Source organism: Alosa pseudoharengus, unplaced genomic scaffold (assembly GCF_046254945.1).
Source record: "Alosa pseudoharengus isolate Yale_2024_CS ecotype anadromous, Long Island Sound unplaced genomic scaffold, YU_APseudo_1.1 YU_APseudo_1.1_scf_22, whole genome shotgun sequence".
Classification (NCBI taxonomy): Eukaryota; Metazoa; Chordata; class Actinopteri; order Clupeiformes; family Clupeidae; genus Alosa; species Alosa pseudoharengus.
In genome coordinates, this window is record NW_027468680.1 from 10315253 (window position 1) to 10327409 (window position 12157).

The 12157-nt window shown below is 40.7% G+C and overlaps 1 protein-coding gene across 2 annotated transcripts in view; it reads right to left on the reverse strand.

Annotated features, from left to right (window-relative positions):
* The window catches only part of sfxn5a (sideroflexin 5a), a 22891-nt gene extending 11396 nt beyond the window's left edge, over nucleotides 1–11495 (reverse strand). The window contains exons 1-9 of one of the 2 annotated variants that reach the window (XM_076300465.1): nucleotides 11164–11495; nucleotides 9533–9601; nucleotides 7559–7636; nucleotides 6907–6933; nucleotides 6284–6338; nucleotides 5302–5327; nucleotides 4448–4501; nucleotides 4088–4144; nucleotides 2617–2682 (exon numbers count right to left, since the gene is read on the reverse strand). In XM_076300465.1, the coding sequence (XP_076156580.1) occupies nucleotides 2617–2682; nucleotides 4088–4144; nucleotides 4448–4501; nucleotides 5302–5327; nucleotides 6284–6338; nucleotides 6907–6933; nucleotides 7559–7636; nucleotides 9533–9601; nucleotides 11164–11220 (489 nt within the window). In that variant the 5' untranslated portion in view covers nucleotides 11221–11495. Of the gene's footprint in view, nucleotides 1–2616; nucleotides 2683–4087; nucleotides 4145–4447; nucleotides 4502–5301; nucleotides 5328–6283; nucleotides 6339–6906; nucleotides 7000–7558; nucleotides 7637–9532; nucleotides 9602–11163 lie in introns of those variants that run through there. The other variant, XM_076300466.1, reaches the window with a different exon arrangement.
* Nucleotides 11496–12157: the final 662 nt, after the last annotated feature.

Below are 12157 nucleotides of genomic sequence, written 5' to 3' on the forward strand. Positions count from 1 at the left end.
TAGGGCAGATAATTGGCTCTACCGGCCACAAGGGGAGGAGCCACAGTGGGACACAGGATCTTGACTGGTCTTGTGTGAGAGACTCTGTGTGTTTGTGAGTGTGTGTGTGTGTGTGTGCGTGTGTGTGTGTGTGTGTGTGTCTTTACTCAAATCATATTTGTTTATGTGAAAAATATATATATGGGACATACTGTACAGCAGCTGAGTGTAGGCCTACATGAGCATGCACTGAATGTTTCTGTGTGAATAACAATCATATTTAATTGCTGATTATTATGCCACATCATTATCTTATAATCAGTTAACTAGTCTCAGTGACCCCTGAAGCTAGGGCCATTTACTGATCTGATTTACTGTCTAAAAAATCTATTAAGATTCACTCTGTTCTGTGTGTGTGTGTGTGTGTTTGTGTGTGTGTGTGTGTGTGTGTGTGTGTGTGTGTGTGTGTGTGTGTGTGTGTATGTTTATGTGTGTGTTTGAGTGTGTATGTGTGTGTGTGTGTGTGTGTGTGTGTGTGTGTGTGTGTGTGTGTGTGTGTGTGTGCATGCGTGCGTATGACCATCTGTATGTGTGTACTGTATATGCTTACGTTTATGAACTGTATATGCTTACGTTTATGTTTTATCCGAAGTGACTTACAATAACGTTATGCTAAGATTAAAATTAACAGTTTATAGCAAAGCCATACAGCCTAAACAGAAAATAGCAATTATTACTAAATAGAATAGAATAAAATAATAATTTCAAAACAAGGAAAACAGATAAGTCTTAAGACGCTTTTTGAAGATCCCAAAACTATTGCTAGAATCGAGCAGTCGGTAAATCATTCTATCGACGAGGAATCACAGAAGAAATGAGTCCAGACTAAGACCTCTTAGGGCTGTATTTTGGGTCACCAGCGCATGGCGTAATACTCGTTATTCACCCGCGGAAAGTTGAATTCTGTATTTTGCACGTTTATTTTTTAAGCATTGCGCCCAGGGGTGTGGCAATAACAACCTAGGGAGGGGACTCGCGCATTGTCTAAAAATCGCTATCATACACCACCTAAACCTGGTCAGAAGTCAATGGCGAGTTGTTCATATGCTATTTTAAGAGCGCATGTCAACAGTCATATTGGCAGGTGCACGCACCATCCTTCTATCATTCATGAACGCACACCAGCGCACGTCCATGCAAAGCATTTAATTGCACGATTACAATGGGAAACATAATTAGAATAAAGATATTACGAAATACTGTACATCTTATGATGAGTAGTTATTCACCATCATTTGCAAATTGGTAATGACGGTTAAAAGTGATTAGGGTAGAGGCGAGAGACACGTATGGAGCACAGCTTAAGACGCACTGTCACGAGATATAAGCAACTCCTCTGCAGGATAAATGTTGTTTTATTCAGTCATTTGAGCAACATTAGGGTAAGTGTTGCTTTTTCCAGCCTATGTTTTCGATGGTAACCCATTGTCAGTCAATAGCCTAGTGAAAGTAACTGCATATAACTGTCTTGTCGTTGACTGACTCCTTGGTGAAGTTAGTTTCACTTTGCCAATGAGTTCAAATAATAGACGAGTGCAAATGTGTAAAGGCTATGCTAGGTTTTAGTAAAGCATGGTTTAAGAATGACTATTCCATACAGTCTCGCAAGCAGCCTCCTTCAAATGCGCCGTTGAATGCCAAAATACCGATGCATTTATTTGACATATCGCGCATTGCGCCGTTAAAGGGAATGACAGATGTAATTCTCATTGGTTTAAAATGATGTTACCCCCCAAACACACCCATATGACTGATTAAAAGACCTAGGAACACCTTGTTACGCCATGCGCTCCACTTTTGAGAACGAAACCCCTCCCAATGTGAACTGGACATCCTACTAAATTTGAATAGACTTTTGACGAGTGACGATGCACTTTAGAATGTCATGATAGGGCCCTTAGTGTTGATGGAAAGCCGACATAGCAGACGTTTATCAGAGGACCGCAGCGGTGGAGAGGGGACATAGAGCTGGATCATGGAATTAAGACAAAGTGCAGATGCAGTAACTATAGACCCTTTCAACAATAAAAACAAAAACAATGCTTGAACGTTCTATTTGGTTCCCAATCTACTTCCTCTGCATTAAGATAACATATGGAATGTTAAAACGGAAGCCTTGTGGGGCCAACTATGATGCTGATAATGGGACTCTCTTGAAAGGGTCTATAGGTCAGAGTGAGGGATTTAAATATTATAATTCTTGCTGCTATAGGAAGCCAGATCAACTAATAAGAGAGTTACATGTGTCTTCATTGGCTGATTAAAGACCAGATGTGCAACTGCATTCTGAATCCTCTGTAACGGTCTCACTACACAAGCAGATGACACTCAGAGGTCCCTGGTTTGAGAGTGATACATTTTGGCAGAAACTAACTTTTGCGCTGGGCAGGTTAGTCTCGGCAATAAATTGAATTTTTAAGAAGTGGGAAAAAAATATGCGAGTGTGCCGGAAAGTATGGGGCTCATTCTGAAACATACAATATGCATTAATATGTCACATTAAAGCATTAGTTTACCCACAGATTACTAAATGACTCATAACATGAGCAAACATGTAGGTGTGGTGCTTGTACTCACAGCAATAGAAACTGCACTGGTCACTGCTCCCAAGTAGCCTTGAAGAAACTTTGATCCTGATGTTGGCTAAGGCACACATTTTTTTTATTAAAATAAAAAATTTTCACACACTGAAGGTCACTAGTGAACACCATAAGATAATGGGCTCTATTTTGATGATCAGAAACCCAGCGCAAAGCTTATTCTTATTGCGACGCGAAGCTTATTCTTATATTACACTCAGTCAGTGGCGAATTTTGCACCATGCACTTTACTTTTATTAAGCCTTGCACCCAGGGGTGTGGCAGAAGGTGTTGTCTGGCGCATGATCCAAAAATCGCTATCTTACACCCTCTAAAAATCATTACGCCACTGACCAAGTAAAACCTTGTCTATAGCGACTGGCGCATATAAAGCACAGCTGAAGATGCACTGTCACGAGATGTAAGCAGCAACTCCTCTGCAGGATAAATATCCTTAGGATTTTTATTGAGTCATATGAACATTATTGGGGTAAGTGTTACTTTTTTCAGGATATGTTTTCAATGGTAACCCTTTGTCAGTCAATAGTGAAAGTAATTAACTGTGTAGAACTGTTTTGTCGCTGACTAAGAGAGCACAGTGAATTTAGTTTCACTTTGCTTATGAGTTCAAATAATAGACGAGTGCAGATGTGTGTAGGCTATACTCTGCTAGTCACTAACAGGTTTTAGTAAAGCATGGTTTAGTGGAATATCTGACCCATACGGTCTCGCATGCAAGCAGATTCCTTCAAATGCGCCACTGACAATCAAAATACCGATGCGCTGTTTGAAGTTGTGCTGCTTGCTGTTAAAGGGAATGTCAGATGTCATTCTCATTGGTTTAAAGGATGTTACGCCCAGAACACACCCATGACTGATTAAGAAACATAAGAACAACCTTTTTGCACCAAGCGCCCGACATTTGATAACAAAACCACCCCAAATGTGGACTGGACACATCACTAAATGTATTTAAGTTCTTCACTACTAACCATGTGTTTTAGATCGTCAAAATAGGGCCCAATAACAACAAAAAACAACACCTTTTATGCATCCCTCTAAGTAATGATTTCTTCCACTACTACTGCCAGAGCCAGGGTCTTTAATGACCTCTCCTTTTTGACTTTAACTCTCAAGAGCAGAGCTTTTTGGCGAGGCAGCCAGGAAAGAGCGGTCCTGGTGATTGATTTATTAAATTGATAAGTAGCCCTATTCCATTTTCAAATAACCTTTCAGATCTACCACTATATCTGAATCCATTTTTGCAAACGGATTGAAACCCACATAGTGTGTGTGTAAGTGTGTGTGTGTGTGTGTGTGTGTGTGTGTGTGTGTGTGTGTGTGTGTGTGTGTGTGTGTGTGTGTGTGTGTGAATGTATGTCCATGGGTGTTTGTGTGTGTGTCTGTGTGTGTGTGTGTGTGTGTGTGTATGTGTGTGTGTGTGTGTGTTTGTCTAAAATACTCCATACCTGTGAGGCATTTCGGTTGCTGTAGTTGACACAGGCGTTGTGACTCTGGTTCAACCACTGTAAACAGGAACACACGGGCAGGACATAAGTATACAGTAGGTGCTTTCAAATCAATCCATTAGTTCATTAACTGTATAACCACATGTTATGAAACAAACTGTAGTGTTTTGTCGCTGCATTTGGGCATGGTCAAATGTTAAACACAATGTAATTAACATTGCGGGCACACTATCAGTTTATCTATAGAAGGAGCAAATTTATTTTGAGTTTTTTAGATGTGTTTACAAATGTGTTTTATATTCAGAAATTATTTTTTTATAAATTAAGAAAAGAAATGAAGGTTTATAAATGAATACACACCTGCCAGAAGACCGTGGATAATAAAGTCTGATTGGGAAGGAGCAACCCAACTACCTATAAACAAAACAAAGACAATGGTGTTTGGAACATACTTTGTCCTATAGGCAATAATAAGGATGGCTTGTCATGGCTTTTGGTATCCATCAGTTTTCTTAAGCTGACAGCAGTCACTTCATTTACTGATATAACCTCCTTTGAGCTGTTGAGAGACAGCCTCCTTTAGTATGGTCTGATAGAGAGATAGAGTGCAAAGCTGTCAGATGAAAAGAGTGAGCTGAAGGCTAACTTTTAAAGTGAGAGGGACCGTGGTTGAACCAAGAAGTTATTAGAGTTATACGTTATATGAGTTTTAAAAACTCCAACTGACAATCTTACCCCTACAAGTGCAAATACATGTGCTTGTTTTTATTTATGTTTCGTCTGTTAAAGCACAGTGTTGAAGAAAAGGAAAGAAATCTGCACACCAAACAGCTCTTGTTAACTTTACTGCTGATTTACTGCTGACTTACTGCTAGATGGTCTTAGACCAGTATTTAACCTAGTGGATATTGTAATGTGTGTAGCTTTTGTATGATTATCAATTTTTTTTTTTTTTTTTTGGGGGGGGGGGGGGCTTATTGCCTTTATTCCGATAGGATAGTGAAGATAGACAGGAAGTGAGTGGGAGAGAGAGAGATGGGGTGGGATCGGGATATGACCGCAGGTTGGATTTGAACCTGGCTCCCCGTAGGCACTTGGACCCATACATGGTATGGGTGCTGTAGCCTCTTGCTCCACAGCACAGCGCCCCCTGTATGATTATCTATTTTAGAGTGCAATTGTGAGAACACAGGAGGGAAAAAAACAATTCTTACCACTGGTGTACCAAAGGGAATGTAACCTGTTCAGACAGAAAAAAGAAAGATCAAGTCAAAATCACATACACGACATAGTGTACATTCACTTTTCTGACTAGCCAACAATTTGATGAAATGGACGAGACCAAAATTGGGGGTACTAACAAAATCAAAAGAGACAGAGTGGCAGATCTATCTAACGGCAGAGTCACTCTGACTGTAACCCAGCCAGTCCGATTTTTGTCTTTACTGGTGTAACAGTTTTGGGAGTGTAAATCGAACAGCTCACAAAAGTAATAATGTCATCATTGGCCTTTAGTCAGCGCTAGTCAGCAGGAGCCTCCTACATACGCATGGACAGGGCAAAAGTGTGAATGTGTGTCTCCATATGTATGTCCCTGTGTGTCTCTGTGTGTGTATGTATGTGTGTATGTGTCTGTGTGTGTGTGTGTGTGTGTGTATGTGTGTGTGTGTGTGTGTGTGTGTGTGTGTGTGTGTGTGTGTGTGTGTGTGTGTGTCTGTGAGTATGTGTGTCTATGTGTCTGTGTGGGTGTGTGCCCATGTGTGTGTGTGTGTGTTCACACTTCCTTTGGCAGGTTACACCACTGCTGCTAGCTTTTGCCCTCCACCCGTAAAAAAAGGTCTCGGGTGTAACTTGCCTGACGCCTCTTGACACTGGCTGCGCTGCTCTTTGAAGGTAGCCCTCTCCCTGTGAGTCCAAACAGAGGTTCAGCACAGCGGGGAGGTGCGGGGGCCTAATCAGACCCCAGCTGAGAGTGACCTTTCCCTGCCTCGGGCCAGACGAAGGCCCCCTGCAGGGGATGAGGAAGCCCTAGGGGCAAAATACGACCCCCACGCAGTCAGCTACACGGTCCACTGTTCTATTGTCTCTATTCCCTCTCTCTCTCTCTCCCTCCCTCTCTCTCTCTCTCTCTCTCTCTCTGGCTGTCTCTCTCTCTTTTACAAACACACACGCATGCACACACATGCACACACACACCTGACATCCGAAAAGGCATGAAGATTTTCTCTCCAGTGTCTGGATGGATGATGGCCTAAAAGAAAGAAAGAAAAGGGACTAAAGGGTCATTCACACCAAGAATGATAACGATAATGATAACTATAAACAAATATCGTTCTCGTTAATATGAATGACGACGTTCACACATAAACTATAACGATAACGACATGAAGAACGATATCGTTGGGGATCACTTTCAGAGCAATTTTGAGAACGATAAAAAAGTAATAGCCAATCAGAACCCATCACATTGTAGCCGTCACATTTATTAACACAAGGAGAGACTTTGTTTATCCTTGTTCAGTGTGGACGCTTTTATCGTTATGGTCATAGTTATCGTTATCGTTATCGTTCTTGGTGTGAATGACCCTTAAGAACTGAAACCATCTCTAGTCACTAACCAATTCCACATTTAACCACATTAACCACATTAAAACCTAAGCATATATTATTTAGGTTTAAAGAGACATTAAAAAAGTAATACTTTTTTCCATGACTAAGTAATTAATAAGACTTAAGTCAACCATTTGTGTGTCAGGTGTGTGTTAGGTAAAGAGAGTTATCTCAGCATAGAGTATTTGGTGCCTGCTTTATTTTCATACCTGCTTTATTTTCTGGGCCTCCCACAGCTGGAGAGAGAGAGAGAGAGAGAGAGAGAGAGAGCAGGAAAGAAAGAGAATGACAGACCATCAGCTCTTATATGAGTGAGAGAGAAAAGAGAAAAAAGCAGAGAGAAGGTGAAGGTGAAAGAGTGATGTAACAGAGAGATGTGAAAGACATCTTCCAATGTAATGTCTGTATAACGTCTACTTGCATTTACATAATACAAACTTTCTGCACAATTTCTGCACAAACAATACAAACAATTTCTGCATAATCTACCATTTATATATAATAAAATGTTGACACAACTTGTGAATCAGACTAAATCGACAGTACTTCAATACATTTATTTGCCCCATGTTACCATGGTAATACACCCACTCAGCCAATACCCTTTGACCTTCTCAGACACCAATGGTCAGCCACACCCCTTTCCACCCTCTGACCAATCAAGGCTCTCTAAACATATCCCACTGTTCCATTTCAAAAACAACTCCTACTTTTGAGTGGCGCTGAACTGAATCATAAACTGTCACTAACATGGTAGTATGGTCTGTCGTGTGTGAGTGTGTTGTGTGTGTGTGTGTGTGTGTGTGTGTGTGTGTGTGTGTGTGTGTGTGCCTGTCCATGCCTGCCTGTGTGTGACCTCACCTGAGCATCGGTCACACCTGGAGGGAGTGAGCCATTCTTGAACTGCTCCAACATTCTCACACTCGCATTCAGATGACTCTAACAGAGAGAGAGAGAGAGAGAGAGAGAGAGAGAGAGAGAGAGATAGTCATTTGGTTTGGACAATTGGACGATGATTCAAATGAGAATCATTTACAGTGATTCTTATTGGTTTCATTTACAGGTTAACTGACAGCAAGAGGCAATTACAGATGATTCAAACAAGAGTCGTTTAGAAAATACAGAAGCAGAAGAACAGACAGACAGAAAGCCAAGCTGAAGACCTATGCCTAATTTACTCATTAACAGGGCAAGACGTCGGTGTGTGTGTGTGTGTGGGGGGGGGGGGGGGTGCATCTCTACTCATAGCTAGTCCACAAATCCACACCTTGTCACATCCCTAGAGTCTCTACCACAATTAGTGTCACCACAGACCACTAACAGTCTCATTACTGTTGTACGCACAGAGGGACAGACACACACACACACACACACACACATACACACACGCACCCAAACACACACACACACACAGAAAATGATCTCATATTGACTCCAACCACACAGTTGATCCCCAGCGCACAAAGGTCAAAGATCAGTTAAACAGTGCAGCAACCCATATTAAGATCTGTCATGTTTCGTCATAATAATAATTTTTTTTTTTTTATTGTTTAACCTTTATTTTACCAGGAATAATCCCTTTGATATTCAGAATCTTTTTTTTCAAGGGAGTCCTGGCCAAGACAGCAGCATAATAGTTCCATATTAAAATATGCAGTGAAAAACAGACAACATAAAACAGAAAAAGACAATTTAACATCATCTCAACATGATCACCAGTTGCGCTCAGTAACAGCACATGTGCATTTAGTACTCAAATAGTCCTTTATCCTAGTTTTAAACGCTGTCATTGTGTTTAGGCAGTCTAATTTAAGATGATTCTGCAATTTATACCAGGATGAGGGTGCAAAAACTTTGAAGGCACTTTCGCCAAAGACAGTTCGCGTTCTGGGAATGTCATACATGATTTGGCCATATGATCGAAGATTACAATTCCTGGTGGTGACTTTAGGAGTCAGGAGAGAACATACTGTAAGACAGGAGGCAGTTCACACAGTATGGCCTTATAACGAAAAATATACCGGTACCAATGCTCCAACCTGCGATTGTGCAAAGAAGGCCAACCAACACTCTCATACAAGCTACTGTGTTGCAGATACAAATCTTAGTGCTGCATGGTATACTGAATCCAGCATTTGCAGAAAAGATTGATTTGCATGCATGTATAAAATATCACCATAATCCAATATTGTAAGTAAGTATAAGTATAAGTATATATACTCTTTTGATCGGGGAGCAGTGAGGGGTTAGGTGCCTTGCTCAGGGGCACTCCAGCCGTGCCTACTGGTCGGGGTTCGAACCGGCAACCCTCCGGTTACAAGTCCAAAGCACAAACCAGTAGGCCACGGCTGCCCCAAATGACAGTAATGTTGCTTGTATAAGTCTTTTTTTCTTGCACTAAAAGAGAAACAGCATTTGTTTCTATAATAGAAACCCAACTTTACCCTCAATTTTTAGACACTATATGATGCTTGAAGGACAAACTTTCTTCTAAGAAGAAACCAAGATATTTGTAGACTGATACTCCTTCAATTACTTTCTCATCTAGTGTAACAATCTGACAAGCATCGTTGGTGTTCCTTGACTTAGAGAAGCATATCATTTTAATTTGGTCAGAGTTTAGTACAAGTCTCAATTTATGGAGATTCTTCTGAATGTTAAAAGCAGATTGCAGTTGTTCTGAGGCACTTGCTAAGGATGAGGCAGAACAATACAAAACGGTATCATCCACATAAAAATGACACTTTGCTCAAATACTGTATGGACATGTAAATGAAAAGTTAACCCTCCTAGATACACCCCAGTCAAAGGGCCATGTTTAAAGCATAGGCCTACCTCAGACACAAACAAGGTGCGTGGGTCAATCACATTCAAGAAGTGTCGAAGTCGGCCATAAAAGGATCTCTGAAAAACAAGATTCACATTTTTGAATTTTCAACATAATAGATAGGCCTATGTATTGGCACATTTAACTTGGAATGTATAACAACTAACTAACTAGTCAGTAGTGCCTGAATTAGCATGGCTTTTTCTTTTGTCCTCATAGAATGTCCTTGTCATAGCCTACTCACCATCTTTCTGCAATGTCTGCAACATACCAATTCCTATAATACCACAATATCTGAAATGCTGTACTCTGTAGACTTTCCGTTAGGTATTGGGTCATTTAAAAATGTTAGTCTGAAACATTTTAAAAGTGATGTCAGGACATAAAACACTGGGATAGGCCTACATTGGGCCTAAACTAATTAGCCTAGAATCGTATATTAGGCTGGTAATGTCTCAGCAAGTTTGCATTATGCAGTTCTCCTTTAAAAGTGAATGCCAATGCCGTCAATTAATTGTTTTATTAGCCCCAAAACAAATCCATTAATCAGTGTTTTCTTATTTTTTTTCTTTTCTTTTTCATCTTGTAATGATACATCAGAAGTTTTCGCGCCGAACTTCAGCCAGACGCGCGGCCCAGCTGTTAAAGCGCGCTATGACACCGAGGGCGCTCCAGTTGTTTTTCCCTGGCAGGTGCGAGCGCCTCAACTGCTTTGCGGATGCCAACTGGCTCTGTCGCACTTATCTGCCTAAAATATCTCACATCAATTAAAAGGCAATTAAAGTCCTAAACGCGCGAGCGGAACTCGATATTCCGACGTTTACCTCTCCCAAAGCACACAGATGAACAGACGGATCTGGTGGATAGCGTCGCCAGCGACGCAAGATGTCCACCTGTTTTGAGCGTAATTAGCAGCTGCGAATTAAAATGAGTACTATTATAAACAAGTAAAATACATAGTAACTAAAGAAAGGCCGGCGTGTCTTGTTTTATGCATGTCTTATTTAATAGGTCTATAGTCAATTAAACCGAATTCTCACAACTTTTTGTAGGACCAAGTAGGTCTACTTTCTACCAACGTGAACAGGATTGTTTATTAATTAACCTAACCTGAGACAATGATCCTAAATTGTTTTTATATTACATGTAAAAACTGGCTTACCATTAAACATCAATAGACAATGACGGTCTGTGACCTACAGTTTGTAAATGATGAGGGACAGTCAACAAGTCAGTCATTCTTAAGTTTCTCCAACAGAGGACGCTGTTTCAACAGGCTCAACCTGTACCAACCGCACGTCACTGTTGGAGTTCGTTCCTCAATCATAAGACACGCCTTTTATGTCTACTTTTTCGGCTTCAACTAACTTCACCTCATGTTACAAACCTTATGTGGCTTATGTTGCACATCAACATAATAGCAAACACGTGCACATGTAAGATCCCAGCATAGAATCGCCAACATGCTATATCAAGTCATTCCAGACCACAGGCTACAGCCAACAATGCCCTGGAAAATGTAAGCAGCCCGTTGTTTTTATCTCCATGCCATAGGGGAATAAATACGTCCGGAGTATCAGGACAAGCAGGTTATAATGTTGCGGACGTAGTTTAACCCTGTTTCATCATGGGGTTTTACCTGATCGAAACGGGACTCGCCGAGTCTAAATGCAGGATATTCTTCAGACGCAGACATTTTTTCGGGAATGACCTAAACCGAAACTAGCTTATACCAGATGTTGTTCACTTCACCGAACTTCATGCAGAATTCCTGCTGAAAACACGAAGTCATCGTATCTGTATCAAAGCATTATGGGTGTAGTAGTCTTTGGCTCACATTTTGAAACTGATTGCATCGGACGTAATCCCTTTTATTTATTTTGTTGTTGTTGTCAGTCATCACCAGTATGGTGTTGGTAACCTACTCTGGACTACAGCATCGTATGACGGAGCCCGGGAGGTGTCATTGCAAGATATTTTTGTATATTGAAAGAATGTGCGCTCATTTTAGTAAATTGTGTGGTAATTGTACTGGATTGTGGTCTCATTTTACTAGATTGTGTGCACAATTTAGAATATTGTGTGCTCGTTTTACTACATAGGCCTAGTGCTCTCTTTACTAAATTGTGCACTCATTTACAAACATGTAATGAGAGCACAATTTAATAAAAAATGAGCGCACTATTTAGTAAAACGTGCGCACGTTTTAGTAAATTGTGCGCACGATTTACTAAATTGAGAGCACGTTTCCTGGATATAGCCTACACAAAAAATACTCCTCCAGGGCTCCATAGGACATCAACCAGGAGACTGTAAGTAATTAAACATTTTGTCTGGCTCATGCATTAGGCCTCTGCGTTTTGTTGGTGTTGAACTTGTAGCTTAGGTAACTTGTAGCCTATAGGTGAAAAGTGGCCTGCTATAGATGCGAAAATATAGGCTACACTCTCGTTCATTGTATGAGAGATCCTCAGTAGGCTTTTTAAAGTTATTGTTAATTCTGTTATTGAAGAGTGACAACTTAACAATATGTAATGTCACAAACATCAACCATTGATTCCCTAATGGAATTGAACAGTGCAGCTACTCCAAACCCATTCAGGAGAAGCATCCTCCTTCTGATAGGGCAAGGG